We start from the raw sequence: 16,319 nt of genomic DNA, 5'->3' as shown, positions 1-16,319 counted from the left end.
AGGGTTTGGTGTTCTGGGGTAAAGAGGTAGTAAAAGAACCCTAGGGGGAGAATGAGACGTTAAAATAGGCTCCAAGTCCCGGATATAGGGTTTTCCTCGTTCAGACCCAACTCGCCGAGTTCACGAGCCGACTCGCCAAGTTGGTCTCTTACTCGATCCCCCGGATCCCGCTCCGACTCGTTGAGTTCCTCCCTGGACTCGACGAGTCCACTCCTTGACTTAGGGTTTCTTCCCTTTTCTTGGCCTTTCTGATCTTGGGTGTTACAATTTTTGTGAGTTGATCAATCATGTTGATGTCTTTTCTCTCTTCCGATTTCCTAGGAATACATGTAATTTTGGAAACAGTCAACATAATCTTGGTGAATTCACATGTTTTATAAACATTGAAAACACTCTTTAAATAGTTTTTAGTATAAGATCTTTGTCTATGAATAGGTATTTGATAAGATGTTAAGATAGTATTGTCCTTGTTCTTAGATCTATTTGATACTCTTAGTATATTGGTTTTATAACTTCTTTTCTCAGATGTACTGCCTCATTTGCATAATTCTTAGATTCTTTGAAGTTAGTTCTGAATACTTATACGAGAATAGTATTATCCTTATATTTAATATTCTTAGTATTTTAGTATTATAACTTCTCTTTCGTATTCACCCCTTCCACATAACATTTTCTACCCTTTCGCATACTTCGCTTATAAGATATTCACCCCTTTCACTTATTAATGTATACTATCACTACTTCAAGGCGTTCCCCTCTAGGTAATTTAATTAGTGAAGGATGCCCAAACATTGCTACAATAAGTTCCTATAATTGAGCTTTCGAATTGATATTTTTCCCACACGACGCTTCTTCAGACATCGTAAAATAGTTTAAAAAGCTATGGGTGTTGTGATTCAACGATCAAGGTTGCAGCTTGCAACCGTAGGTGGGGTTGTTAGCCTCGTATAGATCTATATATAAGTTTTCCGCTCACTTAATATTAATGATTACATGACGGGGTTAGCTGAAATTAATCAGCTAAAGGATTAATAGTATTGTTACATTAATAAAAAGAAATTGAAAACCGAATACACTACTAGAAAACTGGTGCAATAGCTACAACCCAATCCGTAGCTATTCTGTAGCTAAAAGTAAATAGCTACAGAATTGCTACGGAAAAATGCATGTAGCATAATAACCCGTGGGAAAATTATAGCTACGGATTAGCTATGAAATCGCTACGGAATAGCTACGAAATTTTCCGTAGCTAACATAGCTACAGAATAGCTACGGAACAAAATAGCTATGGAATAGCTACGCAATTGTTATGGAAATATATAGCTACAGAGTTGCTACGGCTAACATTACCTACAAATTTTTTGTAGGTAATCCGTAGGTAATTACTTTTAATTTAAAATAAAAAAACAGCAAAAATTTATAAAAAATCCATTTTTTTGTTCAAAATATTGGAAAAACTCGTTACATTAAATTCAACCAAAAAACAAATAACATTACAATAAAACTAATAAACCTAAAAGTCTCAAATACAAATGCATATTACAAATGAACATTGTCTAATAATACATTAAATGTGTCTAATAATACACATTAAAAGTGTCAACTACAAATGTTTATTTAAATGCTTACATACATAAATTTGAGAATTATATGGTGGATTGTTTGGCAAATTACCGAGTAAGCTGAATCGATAAAGGCCGACAAGTGTTCTTCAATTTGAGTTTTGAATCATATTGTTCCTGTTTCAACACAAAATAATCAATGATCACAAAAAATACAAATATAGCAATGTACTTTCATTTACTTTTTTAATATATCCATAATTAGGAACATTTTCGAAAGTACAACGTTATAAGTAAGACAAAATGAAAGTTAGATGTTATAATAAACATGTATATCTTGCATTTAACTAGCTCAAAAATAAAAACACATTTCCTTCTAATAATCGACTCCATCATGTTGTTGAATCACTACAATAATTGACTCATTCATCATTTTGTTATCACTAGAAGTTGGCTACCAATACAATGATCAATAATCCATAATAAAAATAGAAAGTAAAGCTAATATATGCATGCACCAAGATTTAATCATTTGAAAACCACTCACCACTCTAATATGCCATTCATGGCTACCAAAATCTTTGAAAGTGCTACGTCTAGTTCCCAAAAATAACATATTTGTGTCCGTTATTTATTGGTAGTAAAATAAAAGGAAAGTATGTTTAAAGAAATATGAACTTACAATGCCCTACATGGTCCATTAACTGTGCAAATCATAACCTGAAAATTCATCCCCAACTCCAAATCAGTCACCATTAGGTCCAATATTCAATTATCAAAAATTGAAAATCCAAAACTGAAGTGAAACATGTAAAATAACGGCAAAATCAATGCAATATGATAAAAATGAGGTTTTAAGCCCGCGCGTTGCTGCGGAGTTTAAGCCAAAAAAATTGTTGAAAATGCATTGTTATAAGCTTAAAAAAACATTAGTGGTTTAATAAGAATAATAATTTCAGTCACACTCACACATAATAGCAATGTATTTATAATTTTTTTACGATAATAACAATACTTTGGTTTTTTATCGATAATGGTAATGTACTTACGGGTTTTTTTTTTACCTAAATAGCAAATATCTTTGGTTTTTTTTAGCAAAAATATCAATATTTTACCCATAAATAGCAATATACTTATAACTTTTAACCCAAAATAGCACTATACTTTCAAAGTACAATGGTTTAATAAGAAAAATATTTATAAATATAATATTTTTTGAATAAGAAATGAAAGTGAGATGTTATATTAGACAACGAAATGAAAGTACATTGTTATTTCTTGCATTCTGATCGGACTAAATGAAAGAAAAAGAAATTTAATTTCATTATGTTGTCTAATATAACATCTTACTTTTATTTCATATTCTTAATTTTGTTTATATCAAATGATATTTTAATTTTCTTTTCTTACTAAAACATTACCCTTATTTTTTTTCCTTTTACTTCCCAAAGTGGGACATCATTTTTTTTCCATATACATATAGTATGGTTTGTAGTAAGGATAATTCATGGTTGTACCTTGAATTGAAAGTAAAGACAATTATATTTGTCTACATTGTTCATGCAAACCCAAAATACAAAGTTATTTCATATGGAAAAGGGGAATGATTATGGCTAAAAAAATTATAATTTTAGTCATTACAAATTGTTATGGCTTAAAAAAGTTGTTATTTAACATAAATATTGTTGATTTTCCAAACATTTACCTTAACATCACCCCAGAACATACCAAGATGTTTTGTGGCTTCATGTCACGATGAAATCATGTAGTTGGAATGCAAGTAATGCAAAGCTCTGACCTGAAACTTTTCAGAAAGTATATAAAACATTAGATGTTAAGTAAGACATCAGAGATAAGAACAATTTCATACTCAATTATGAAAAGATGTATTATTCACAGTTAAACCTTAGACGGTTACCTGACCATTTTTTCCAACAAACATGCCTCACACATTATAGCAGGGGCGTGAGTCTTCTTGTTGTGAAATTTGCCTCCTTATCCTGAAATTAAAACAAAAAAACAGGAATACTTACCAAAAATTGATGCATAAATTGGTTTTAAATGCCAAAAATAGTTAAAGTCGAAGAAACAACAAAAGGAAATGAACCTGATTATGGTTTTAACCTTTTGCGAGTAGAGAGATATAAGGTGTATTAATCAAGAGGGAAGAAGACGATCATCCAAAAAATCTTCTGCAACAAAAATTATAAAAAATAAATCTCGTGTTACATCTAGTAATTGGGGGGGGGGGGAGGAAAGAATAGGTTGGTTAACCAAGAAGCAACATCACGTCCTGAAAGATTTTTGTTCGGTCAAAGAAGCAAAGAAGGAGGAAGCAAACAATATAACTGTGTCTAGGATTTGACCTTAAGAACAGTAAAAACATTTTGTCAAATGTTATGTTTATAATTGGAACAAAAACTAAAGGATAAATCCCAATCAGGTCTTACAAGCTATCAAGCTGTAAAAAGGAAAGCAATCCTTAGAAAAACTATGAATGGTCTTGGAAAGTTTGTAATCATGGAAGAATTATGATATTGGTCTAGCTAAAAGTGCGACATCGGTCCAGCAAAATGTGCACCAGGTATAGATACAAGGGTTTACCTTAGTTGAAGAAGAAATCGAGCAAAAGAGGTAACAGAGAAGGAATGAACGCGCAGTAAACCAAAAAGAAATGAACCCTAAATCAAAACAAAGATAAATCGAAATAAATTCTAACCCAAAACGAAACCCTAAGTGTAATTAAACCAAAAAGAAACTTACTTGAAGGAAATGCGACAGAGGGAAACGGCCGCTAAAATGGAGGCGGACAACGGGTGAATGAGCCGGAGAAGGGACGAGCAACGAGTGGAGGGGTGGTTTTGGGATGCGTTCACAGAAGACGAATGGGGGAAGACAAAAGCGAGGAGTGTAGGAGTCGATCGCTAAAATGGAGGCGGAGGCGTACAAAACAAATATGAAACCCTAAACTGAACAACGCAAAAAAAACAAGGGTGATGGGACTCGAACTCGGATATTTTCCATACATAACCAACAAATCTACCAATTGGCTGGGAATGCCACATCCATACTAACATTGTCCACTATTACTTTTAACCACTTCCACAACCGTTTATTGTTATTATTATTATTATTATTATTATTATTATTATTATTATTATTATTATTATATTTGTAATTATTAAATACATGTAGATACACATACACGAGTACATACATATACACAAACACATAACCATATAAATATATATACACATTTAAATACACACATACACATACATATACACTCGCACATACATACACATACAGACATACATAAACATACATACATACACACATACATAGACATACATAAATATACATACAATTTTGACCAAAAAGAGTTAAGTTATGGTACTTTGATATATCAGAAGTATAATGGCTTGAGTGTTATTTTTTTTTTCATATTTATACATAGAAATTATAGTCTTGTTCGGGACCTGTTTTACCCCCCTTAAACACCTTATTTTTCAAAACTGTTTTATATGAATTAAGTAAAGGTCATTAGATTTAAAAATAGTATTTGCACAACTCTATACGATTTGTCTACAATTTTTGACGATTTTTACAAAACTGCCTCGCAAAACAGCTCATTACGGACCAGTTTGGGTAAATGGTCGATTTCACCCTAGTTAGGGGCATTTCTGGCATTTGGTCAAAACTAATGAAATGTATAGGACTCAAAAAAGAAACTCTGTCTTTTGGTTTCGACTAAAAAGGTTTTAGCATGATCGAAATATTATCTCTCAAAGATATGGACACATTAGGGTAAAATCCTGAAAACACAACTTTGTCTTTTTAGGGTTAATTTGACCTCTTAACCCATTAAGACCTATCCAATGAGGCTTATAATCAGTAAATGAGTTCATAACAGTAGATTACTTCATTGATATAGAATTCATTGAAAATATAAACCCTTTTTCTTGAGATTTCTTGCATAAAACATCAAAATAAGTACAATGCCCTCGTGGGAAGAATACCAACTAGGGTTTAAGGTTTGAGACCAAAACAACCCATGTCACCACTTAGCCCTCAAAACACCTTGGAGCATCACAACCCACTGCCATAGTGGCAGTGGTGGCTGGCGGTGACTGCCACCATCTTGGTGGTGGTAGTGATGGTGAAGATTTCGTTTAATGGTAGAAGAGAAAGAAGGAGAATAAGATTGCATGACTTACTTGAGAATGATGGTGATGGTGATGATGATGATCGTGATGGTGATGGTGATGGTGATGGTGGTGATGGTGATGATGATGATGGTGATGGTGATGGTGATGATGGTGATGGTGATGGTGATGGTGATGGTGATGGTGGTGATAGTGATGGTGATGGTGATGGTTGTGATGGTGATGGTGATGGTGATGATGGTGGTGGTGGTCATGGTGGTGGTGGTGATGGTGATGGTGATTGTGATGGTGGTGTGATGGTGATGGTGGTGTGATGGTGATGGTGGTGTGATGGTGATGATGATGATGATTGTGGTGGTGGTGATGATGGTGATGATGATGATGGTGATGGTGATGGTGATGGTGGTGATGGTGATGGTGAAGGTGATGGTGATGGAGATGGTGATGGTGGTGATGGTGGTGGTGGTGATGGTGGTGGTGGTGATGGTCATGGTGGTGTGATGATGGTGGTGGTGATGGTGATGGTGGTGATGATGATGGTGGTGTGATGGTGATGATAATGATGATGATGATGATGGTGGTGGTGATGATGATGATGATGATGGTGATGGTGATGATGATGATGGTGGTGATGATGATTATGATGATGACGATGGTGGTGGTGATGATGATGATGATAATGGTGGTGGTGGTGGTGATGATGGTGATGATGATGATGATGGTATTATTCAGTGCTTTAAATAAAACTCAAAAAAACTAATCAGAAGCCGAAATCCATAAACACTCAAAACAGACGAAGCAAACAGTGATCACGATAAATGAATCGTAACCCAAAACGAAAACCTAAGTGAAATTATACCAAAAAAAAACCTTACATGAAAGATTGATGATGATGGCGATGACATGTAGATGACAGCGACGGGAAGGAGATACCGACGATAGCAAAGAGATGACGATGACGCAGAAAGAACAAATTCCGGTAAGAAAATGACATCGAGTGAAAGAGAAGATCGAAAGGGAGGGTGTGAATGGGAGGTGCGACTATCTGAGTGATAGAGAAGAGGGAAACCTAATGAAGGAAATCATGAAAAAACGTGATAGTGATGGTGATGATGATGATGGTGATGGTGATGATGATGACGGTGATGATGATGATGGTCGTGGTGGTGATGCTGCTGATGATGATAATGATGATGATGATGATGGTGATGGTGATGATGATGATGATGATGGTGGTGGTGATGGTGATGATGGTGATGATGATGATGATGGTGGTGGTGGTGGTGATGATGGTGATGATGATGATGATGGTGATGATGATGGTGATGGTGATGGTGATGGTGATAGTGATGGTGATGGTGATGATGATTGTGATGATGGTGGTGATGATGATGATGATGATGATGATGATGATGATAGTGATGGTGATGGTGATGGTGGTGGTGGTGGTGGTAGTGGTGGTGATGATGGTGTTGATGGTGGTGGTGGTGGTGGTGATGATGATGATGGTGATCATGATAAAGATGGTGATGATAATGATGGTGGTGGTGATGATGATGGTGATGATGGTGATGATGATGATGATGATGATCGTGGTGATGATGGTGATGATGATGGTGGTGATGACGGTGGTGATGATGGTGATGATGATGATGGTGATGATGATGATGATGATGATGGTGGTGGTGGTGGTGGTGGTGATGATGATGATGTATATGAGTTTGTGAGATATATGTGAACGTATTCATAAGCATTATAGTGTTAAACCACTAAACGAGCAATGGAGCTCCTATGTGCACACGGATTTATAAATGATATTTGTAGCTATAAATTGGTGATAATATTGATAATGATGTATAATAGAGGTGTGAAAAAAGGAGCGAAAAAAACGACATTTGGTGCCGGAAAATCAAAAATAAGAAAAATCCGTAGCGAATCCGTAGCTAATTAGCTACGGAATAGCTTCAGAATTCTAGCGAAATGCATATTCCGTAGCTAATCCGTAGGTAATTACCTACGGATTAGCTACGGAATATGCTTTCCATTAGAATTCTGTAGCTATTCCGTAGCTAATTAGCTACGGATTAACTACAGATTTTCTTATTTTTGATTTTCCGGGCACCAAATGTCGTTTTTTTTTTCGCTCCATTTTTTTTCAGAACTCTATTATACATGATTATGTATATTCTCACCAATTTATAGCTATTAATATCATTTATAAAGCCGTGTGCACACACAGGATCCATTGCTCGTTTAGTGGTTTAACACTATAATGGTTATGAATACATTCACATACATCTCACAAACACGTATACATACACATATACCACAACTCATTCATGTTTATAAATATACATATTCAAACATAATCCATCACAAGTTGGTGAAAAGTATAGACATTACAATGTTAAACTGTGAAATGAGTACTTGATCCCGAAGGGGCACAAAACTTTATGAAAGAGATTAATAGCTATAGGTTACTAAAAATATAGATAATCATGTATAGTAGTGGTGTGAAAAAAAAGAAGCGAAAAAAACGACATTTGGTGCCCGAAAAATCAAAAATAAGAAAAATTTATAGCTAATCCGTAGCTACTTAGCTACGGATTAGGTATGGAATTCTAACGGAAAGCATACTCCGTAGCTAATCCGTAGGTAAATAGTATTTGTAGGTATCCCGTAGCCATTCCGTAGCTAATTAGCTACAGAATAGCTATGGATTAGCATCTGTAGCTATTCCGTAGCTATTTCGTAGTTAATTAGTGAATAGCTACAGACTGACGTCTGTAGCTATTCCGTTACTAAATTAGGGCATCCCATTATGTAGATGATCCGTAGCAATTCCGTAGCTAATTAGCTACAGATATTTTCCGTAGGAAAACCCCATGTTTTCTAGTAGTGATATATTTTTTTTGTTTTTTGGTAACTGATCCTAAATTTAAGGGAATTTGATTGATTTTTTTTATTTTAATTAAAATATGCAATTACTAATATGCATTTATATATTGATTGGTCTAGAACTGTGTCGCGTTCTCAACATTTAGGTGTTCTCATTTGATTATTCTCAAATATATATATATATATATATATATATATATATATATATATATATATATATATATATATATATATATATATATATATATATATATATATACAATATTTTGTTTTTCTAAGATTACCTTTTTGACTAAAACTATGCATGTAAACTTCTAGTCAAAAAAATTCACAACTATAAACATTTTTATGTTATGATAGAAAATATGTATGTAATTTTTTAACATAAATAAAATCATCCATGTTTTCCAAAATCAAAGATTATAACAAATAATTATATAATATAACCAATATTGTAAAAAAGACTCTTATAAAAATTGTTGTCTTTTATTCAAAAATCGATTTCAAGAAACACTAGAAAGGACAACAAAAGTTTTAAAATGTTGAAAAACTTAAAACCATTTTAACGAACCAATGGTCATTTGACAAACATGGAAAGATTTAAACAACAATAAGAGAAAAGAATACAACCTTTGAAGTCTTTGATTCCTCTTAGGAGGCTGTAAGTTGACTAGGAATATAGAGTATAACTCCATCTTAGTAGAAACACCAACAATTTGTTAACTCGATAAAATGCTAGCACTTCCTATCATAAAAGAAATTCTTAAGCATTTAAGAATAAAACAACGCTTATCTCTTAAAGAGAGTATAAAGTATCAACCTCTTTTTGCTATTTGTTTTTAACATGATGAGAAAACCAGAGTCAGAGAAGGCCTCAAAATTTCATTGTTTTCACCAGCCAAACCGTAGAGACAAATGAAAAGCTTTTAATTATATTAATTCAAGTCATTCCCATTGGATGTTGATGCTTTAAGACAACATGTATCTATCAACAAAAGGCTACATGTATAAGGACATGACTTTATGATTAAGGAGATGCAAACATATCTTCTTTTCATTTTATTGTTCGCTCGCTTCTTTTTTTATATATAAAAGGAAGAATCTAGTTTTTATAAAAACTCTTACAATTTATTACTAATTTATATAACTTCTAAAGATATATAAATAGATATAAGACAAAAAAAAATCTTATTTAGTTTAAAAGATGCACATGACATTATGAATCATACCTTATGATATATTTTGATACTTAATAATGAAAATTAATATTTTCTTAAAATAAATAATTTTCAATTAATTAGAACAGTTACAAATATTTATAAAAAAAAATAAATTTTTATAAATAATATATTTACATCAACCTATGATTATATATTATTAACAAATATAATTCTAAAATTATTCTTAAACTTATACATCTTTTATTTTTTTTTTGTCAATACTATTTGGTATAACCTTAGAAATTTTTTTTAATTATATTCTATGGTTTAGTGTCCAATGAGTGACAACCACCATAGAACAAGTGACATGTTAACAATTAATATATCAACTATGATATGCTAGTTGATGCTTAGTTTATATTAAGATTGCAATGAAAACATGTTTTTATTATTGAATACGAATTTTTTTAATTAAAGGTGTGCTACACTTTTGTTTTTTAACCATGTGTTGTATATTATTGAGTCTCTTCACAAAAATCATTAAAATCTACGGACGAATTTACGCATTCTATAAATTGACACTCTACAACCAATTACTCAGCACACAATAAATTTTTCAATTGCTTGCCGTTTTTTCTAGCTTCACCTGAAAATGGTTAGTGTGCTGGAACTCCGAATGGCGCAACGAGCTGAAGGTCCAGCAACGATTTTGGCTATCGGGATTGCTACACCAATTAACTGTGTGCTCCAGAGCACTTATCCAGATTACTATTTTCGTGTTACAAATAGCGAGAACAAGAAAGAACTTAAAGCAAAATTTAAACGCATGTGTAGGTTTTGTAAATCATATGTAGTTGTTGACGTAACTGTAGTACATCTATTTTAAAAAATTACTCTTTCTTGGTATTTCAGGTGATAAATCAATGATTAGAAAGCGATACATGCACTTGACGGAGGATATTTTGAAAGAGAAGCCAAGTCTTTGTGCTTACATGGCACCATCGTTAGATGAAAGACAAGATATTGTTGTCTTGGAAGTACCAAAACTTGGTGCAGAAGCTGCAACACACGCAATCAAGGAATGGGGCCAACCCAAGTCAATGATCACCCACCTTGTCTTTTCCACCTCGTGTGGGGTTGACATGCCAGGAGCTGATAACCAAATAACCGAGCTTCTAGCTCTTCGTCCTTCAATCAAACGTGTGATGATATACGAAAATGGTTGTTATGCAGGTGGCACAGCCATTCGTTTAGCCAAGGACTTGGCAGAGAACAACAAGGGGGCTCGTGTATTGGTTGTTTGCTCGGAAATCACTGCTATAGGTTTCCGAGGGCCCGATGAGACCCATCTTGATGGTCTTGTAGGTCAGGCTTTGTTTGGTGATGGTGCAGGGGCCATTATAGTTGGCTCTGACCCATTGCTAGATATTGAAAAGCCACTTTTCGAGATTGTTTCTGCTTCCCAGACTATCATCCCGGATACAAAGAGCATGCTTAGAGGACACATTCGAGAGGTCGGACTTAAATACCATCTCCATAAATCCATTCCTGAACTCATCGCGAACAGCATTGAAAACAGCTTGGTAGAGGCCTTTCTACCCTTGGGCATTGTTGACTGGAACTCACTTTTCTGGATTGTACATCCAGGGGGCACTGCCATCTTGGACGGAGTGGAGGAAAAACTAAGCCTTACACCCAATAAACTACGGGCCACATGACACATACTCAGTGAATACGGAAATATGTTTAGTAGTTGTGTCCTCTTCATTCTAAATGAAATGCGACACTCATCAGCTATAGACGGGTTTGAGACCACCGGAGAGGGTCTAGAGTGGGGTGTATTGTTTGGGTTCGGACCTGGTCTCACTATTGAAACTGTGGTTCTCCATAGTGTGCGCATTTAATGGGTATCATGTTTTGGTTATTCAAGGTTGCGGCCTTGGTGTACTAAACTAGACTAGCCTGCATTCCATCCTTGAAATTATGCATCCTTTATTTATCACCAAATGAATAAAAAATCATGTAAGATGATTCATGATTGGCTTTTGTTATTTCGCTAATGTTAATTTGGCGGTAGTTTCTTTTTTCTTACTATGTCATGGATCTCCTTATTCTTTGATCATAAAGCATATTAGGAGGGAGGGGGGGGGGGGGGGGGGAGAGAGAGAGAGAGAGAGAGAGAGAGAGAGAGAGAGAGAGAGAGAGAGAGAGAGAGAGAGAGAGAGAGAGAGAGAGACTTGTATCACCATAACATTTCTTGGCTTTTATAATATGGTTTTAGAAAAAAACATTTGATGACACTTTGTGATGTTTTGCAAAATGGTCAAAAAGAAAAACCTTTGTTTTAAAAATAACAAGTTGGTCGTTGTAGTTACCTAATTCATATCTACAACCATAACAAGCCAATTACCATCTATAAAAGATCATAAAGAATAATAAAGAAAATCCACCCAATCTAAATTTGTTCCAAGTAGTCTTCTCGCTTGTTTACTTCTTGGATCTAGGTATTCTCGCTTGTTTACCTATTGGATTTAGCACCGGACACGCATGAGTTTTGACACAAAATAATATCTAATATGTCAAAAAATGACATAAAGATACTTTTTGAAAGACGTGCAATGATATGAAAAAATATATGATCTATTGTTATCGTTAGTTCGAGAGTCAGATGTATTCAAAAATCTATGGGCTTTTTTATTCAACTATTCTGGGTCGTTTATTTACCGACATCATGTTATTCAACTACTCCACGTTGATTAAATAAGACATCATGCCACTCAACTTTCTAGATCGGTTAGTTACCGGCATCATACATATTTGTTACTTAGAGTTATTTCACGATATAGTTAGGCTCCAAGCCTAAGCTAATGAAAAAGAACATGATTAGTTCATCTTGACAACTTGTTATTAGACATCTACCTCACTAATGGAGGAACTATCCCGGTAGTGTCTTTTCCTCCTGTTACGGGAATGACATGTCCGGACCTTACTTAACATCTGTTATAAAATATTTTGCTACTTGCCAATCGTTACTCCTTGCTTGATACATTTTATTTGTTACTTGTTAAGTCGCTACATTATTCTTGCTAATTCCTACTTCCTCTACATGTATGTATAAGCACCACTTTTGTTTTATGCAAGTCATTCCCACACAATTTATGTTCGAATTAACAATAAACATAATTTATAAATAACTTTGACACATTCATTTACCTGCATAAAATCATACACATAACTTTATCAATTAAAAGTATTATTTATGCTCAATTTATAAATGACTTGGACACATTCATTTACAGCGCGTATAATCCAAAATTATTTTCCACTTGTCTGATAATTATCTGTGCTCAATTTTCTACAATTTCTCATTAATTCGTTAATGCAACTTGCTACAAAAGTTTGGATTCTACATGACCAAATGGAAAATATTTAACATTGGGAAGAAAAGGGATATGATGGCTTGTTAGATATATTTCTGTAACATGATGATTTAATCCCTTTGAACCTTCCTTGATATCACCTTGATTGTTATTACACACACTATTCCCCCCTTCAACTTCATACACTTAGTCTATAGATTATTAAAAAAATAATGAGGAATTTCTCCACTTAAATTTATAGATTCAAAGTTGTTGTGATGTTTTGAAGTCTTAGGTAGATGTCGAAGTCTGTAATCATTAGTACAAAAAAGGGCTTTCATCACATGACAAATGAGTGATTGTATGCATAAAATCACACATTCGTTTTCACTAAATGTGTGACCGAAGGTCAAGTCACATAAAATACATCTGGTCACATTAGCGAGTTAGTGGTCGTATCTATTTAAAAAGAATGGTGAAAGGCATAAAATGAGAGACCAAATGGTTTCAAAAGTCATGAAAAAATGTATTTTGAGTGACGTTACTCCATTTACATGCCACATGAATATGATGTTTGGGTATCCTTATATATATTTGGTAACAGAGCCATTGTTTTTTTTCGGGGATTTTGTCACTTACAATTATGCAATGAGTAGCCTAAGGTGTTAAGAAGAGTAGCCAAATGTATTAATAATCTTGAAAAAGTGTATTTTAAGTGTAGTTAGTCCATTTAATTGTCACATGAACATGATGTTTGAGTAGCCTTATGGATATTTGGTGACACAACCATTTATTTTTTGGGGGATTTTGTAACATTCATAAAATTCTAGAAAATTTTAAACTTTTTAAACCATCCGAAAATCATCATTGTTTGAAAATTGTTTTCAAAATAAGTTTTACATCAGAGAAATCTCAAAATCGTAAAACTAAAAACATGAGGAGGTGCACGATCACGTCTTTGCCTTCCCAAAATCCTCTGAGGTACCTAAAACATAATCTAAAACTGTAAGCTCAAAGCTTAATGAGTTCCCCCAAAATACCGATACATAACAAATAGCACAAATATAAAAACAACATGTAATGGGTCTACAACTTAAGAGACTGGATTATCCCTGAGCCCATAACATAAGTCTGGCTTGCCCTCGGCCCACAGCTTATGTCTGGCTTGCTCCCCAGCCTAGTCAGTCCTTGAACTGAACACTGATAAGCCATCAGTATGAGTATGACTTGCCCTTCCCGGACCTATCTCGTATCTAGAATGCTCATGAGTCTTCAATATGATTCTGGCAAGCCCTCCCTGGCCCTCAGCTAATATCTGGCATACTCCAGGGTTTGTTGGTTACAACACGGAGCGATAAAACCTCAACCCAACCAACACACTATGTCAACATATAACAGATAATAACATATTCAGCTAAACAAAGAGTACCACAGGTAGTCCCACATATCTACCAAATCATACTAGACTACCATAATGTTGGTGAATTCACATGCTTTTATAAACACTGAAAACACTCTTTAAATAGTTTTTAGTATAAGATCTTTGTTTATGAATAGGTATTTGATAAGATGTTAAGGTAGTATTGTCATTGTTCTTAGATCTATTTGATACTCTTAGTATATTGGTTTTATAACTTCTCTTCTCATATGTACTGCCTCATTCGCATAATTCTTAGATTCTTTGAAGATAGTTCTAAATACTTATACTAGAATAGTATTATCCTTATATTTAATATTCTTAGTATTTTAGTATTATAACTTCTCTTTTGTATTCACCGCTTCCGTATAACATTTTATACCCTTCCACATACTTCACTTATAAGATATTAACCCCTTTCACTTATTAATGTATACTATCACTACTTCAAGGCGGTCCCCCTCTAGGTAATTTAATTAGTTAAGGATGACCGAACAATGCAACAATAAGTTCCTATAATTGAGCTTTCGAATTGATATTTTCCCTACACAACGCTTCATCGGACGTCATAAAATAGTTTAAAAAGTTATGGGTGTTGTGATTTGACGATCAAGCTTGTAGCTTGCAACTTTAGGTGGGGTTGTTAGCCTCACATAGATCTATACATAAGTTTTTCGCTCACTTAAGATTAACGATTACAGGATGGGGTTAGCTGAAATTAATTGGCTAAAGGATTAATAGTATTGTTCCATTAATAAAAAGAAATTGAAAACCGAGTATTTTTTTGTTTTTTGGTAACTGATGCTAAATTTAAGGGAATTAGATGAGAACACCTAAAATGTTGAGAATACGAGAACAAATATATTCATTTGTGGAGAAATGATAAATTTTTACGTAAAATCAACATGGGTATGTTTTTTCTCATCAATGGAAATTAAAGACGTAAAAATTTATCATTTTTCCTCAAATAAAAACATGGAATCACAATTGAATGTACTTTGTTCTCACAGTCTTAACTTTTTTGGTGTTATCATTTGATCCTACTTATATATATATATATATATATATATATATATATATATAACATTTTGTTTTTTTAAGATTACTTTTTTGATTAAAAGTATGCATGTAAACTTCAAGTCAAAAAAATTCACAACTATAAACATTTTTATGCTATGATAGAAAATATGTATGTAGTTATTTAACATAAATAAAATCATCCATGTTTTCCAAAATCAAAGATAATAGCAAATAACCATTTAATATAACCAAGATTGTAAAAAAGGCTTTTATAACAATTGTTGTCTTTTATTCGAAAATCGGTTTCAAGAAACACTAGAAAGGACAACGAAAGCTTTAAAATGTTGAAAAACTTAATACCATTTTAACGCACCAATGCTCATTTTACAATCATGGAAAGATTAAAACAACAATAAGAGAAAAGAATACAACATTTGAAGTCTTTGATTCCTGTTGGGAGGTTGTAAGTTGACTATGAATATACAGTAGAACTCGATCTTAGTAGAAACACCAACAATTTGTTAAATTGATAAAATGCTAGCACTTCCCATCATAAAAGAAACTCTTAAGCATTTAAGAACAAAACAAGGCTTTAGAGTAGAAAGTATCAACTTCTTTTGCTATTTGTTTTTAACACGATAAGAAAACCAGAGTCAGAGAAGGCCTCAAATTTTCGTTGTTTTCACTAGTCAAAACGTAGAGACAAATGATAAGCTTTTAATCATATTAATTCAAGT

The 16,319-nt window shown here is 33.6% G+C and overlaps 1 protein-coding gene and 1 long non-coding RNA gene across 6 annotated transcripts; one reads left to right on the top strand and one right to left on the bottom strand.

Annotated features, from left to right (window-relative positions):
• Positions 1-1,500: 1,500 nt before the first annotated feature.
• On the bottom strand, positions 1,501-4,541 carry LOC145090400 (uncharacterized). Of its 5 annotated transcripts, none has more exons than XR_013701540.1 (7): positions 4,326-4,541; positions 4,167-4,243; positions 3,670-3,754; positions 3,481-3,562; positions 3,268-3,366; positions 2,245-2,282; positions 1,501-1,739 (listed from the first exon to the last, which is right to left on the bottom strand). It is a non-coding gene; the product is annotated as an uncharacterized LOC145090400 (long non-coding RNA). The 5 variants fall into 5 exon arrangements; XR_013701543.1 differs by having other exon boundaries at positions 1,502-1,739; positions 3,268-3,360; positions 3,687-3,754; XR_013701542.1 differs by having other exon boundaries at positions 1,502-1,739; positions 3,268-3,360; positions 3,670-3,751.
• Positions 4,542-10,438: 5,897 nt separating this feature from the next.
• LOC145086630 (chalcone synthase H3-like) lies at positions 10,439-11,781 on the top strand. Its single transcript, XM_079024448.1, has 2 exons — positions 10,439-10,616; positions 10,699-11,781. Exons 1-2 carry the CDS (start codon positions 10,439-10,441, stop codon positions 11,502-11,504), a joined length of 984 nt encoding a protein of 327 aa, XP_078880574.1. The 3' UTR covers positions 11,505-11,781.
• The last annotated feature ends 4,538 nt before the right edge of the window (positions 11,782-16,319 follow it).

This window comes from Lactuca serriola, chromosome 2, assembly GCF_051521515.1.
Source record: "Lactuca serriola cultivar US96UC23 chromosome 2, Lser_US96UC23_V15, whole genome shotgun sequence".
NCBI classification, from domain to species: Eukaryota; Viridiplantae; Streptophyta; class Magnoliopsida; order Asterales; family Asteraceae; genus Lactuca; species Lactuca serriola.
The sequence above is the reverse complement of the archived record's forward strand: the minus strand, read 5'-3'. Positions and strand labels throughout refer to the sequence as shown.

Bases quoted from the DNA above. Each gene is read 5' to 3' on its own strand.
- LOC145086630 (XM_079024448.1), top strand. From the start codon at position 10,439: ATGGTTAGTGTGCTGGAACTCCGAATGGCGCAACGAGCTGAAGGTCCA. The intron at 10,617-10,698 runs GTAGGTTTTGTA...TTGGTATTTCAG, and splicing joins AGCAAAATTTAAACGCATGT to GTGATAAATCAATGATTAGA.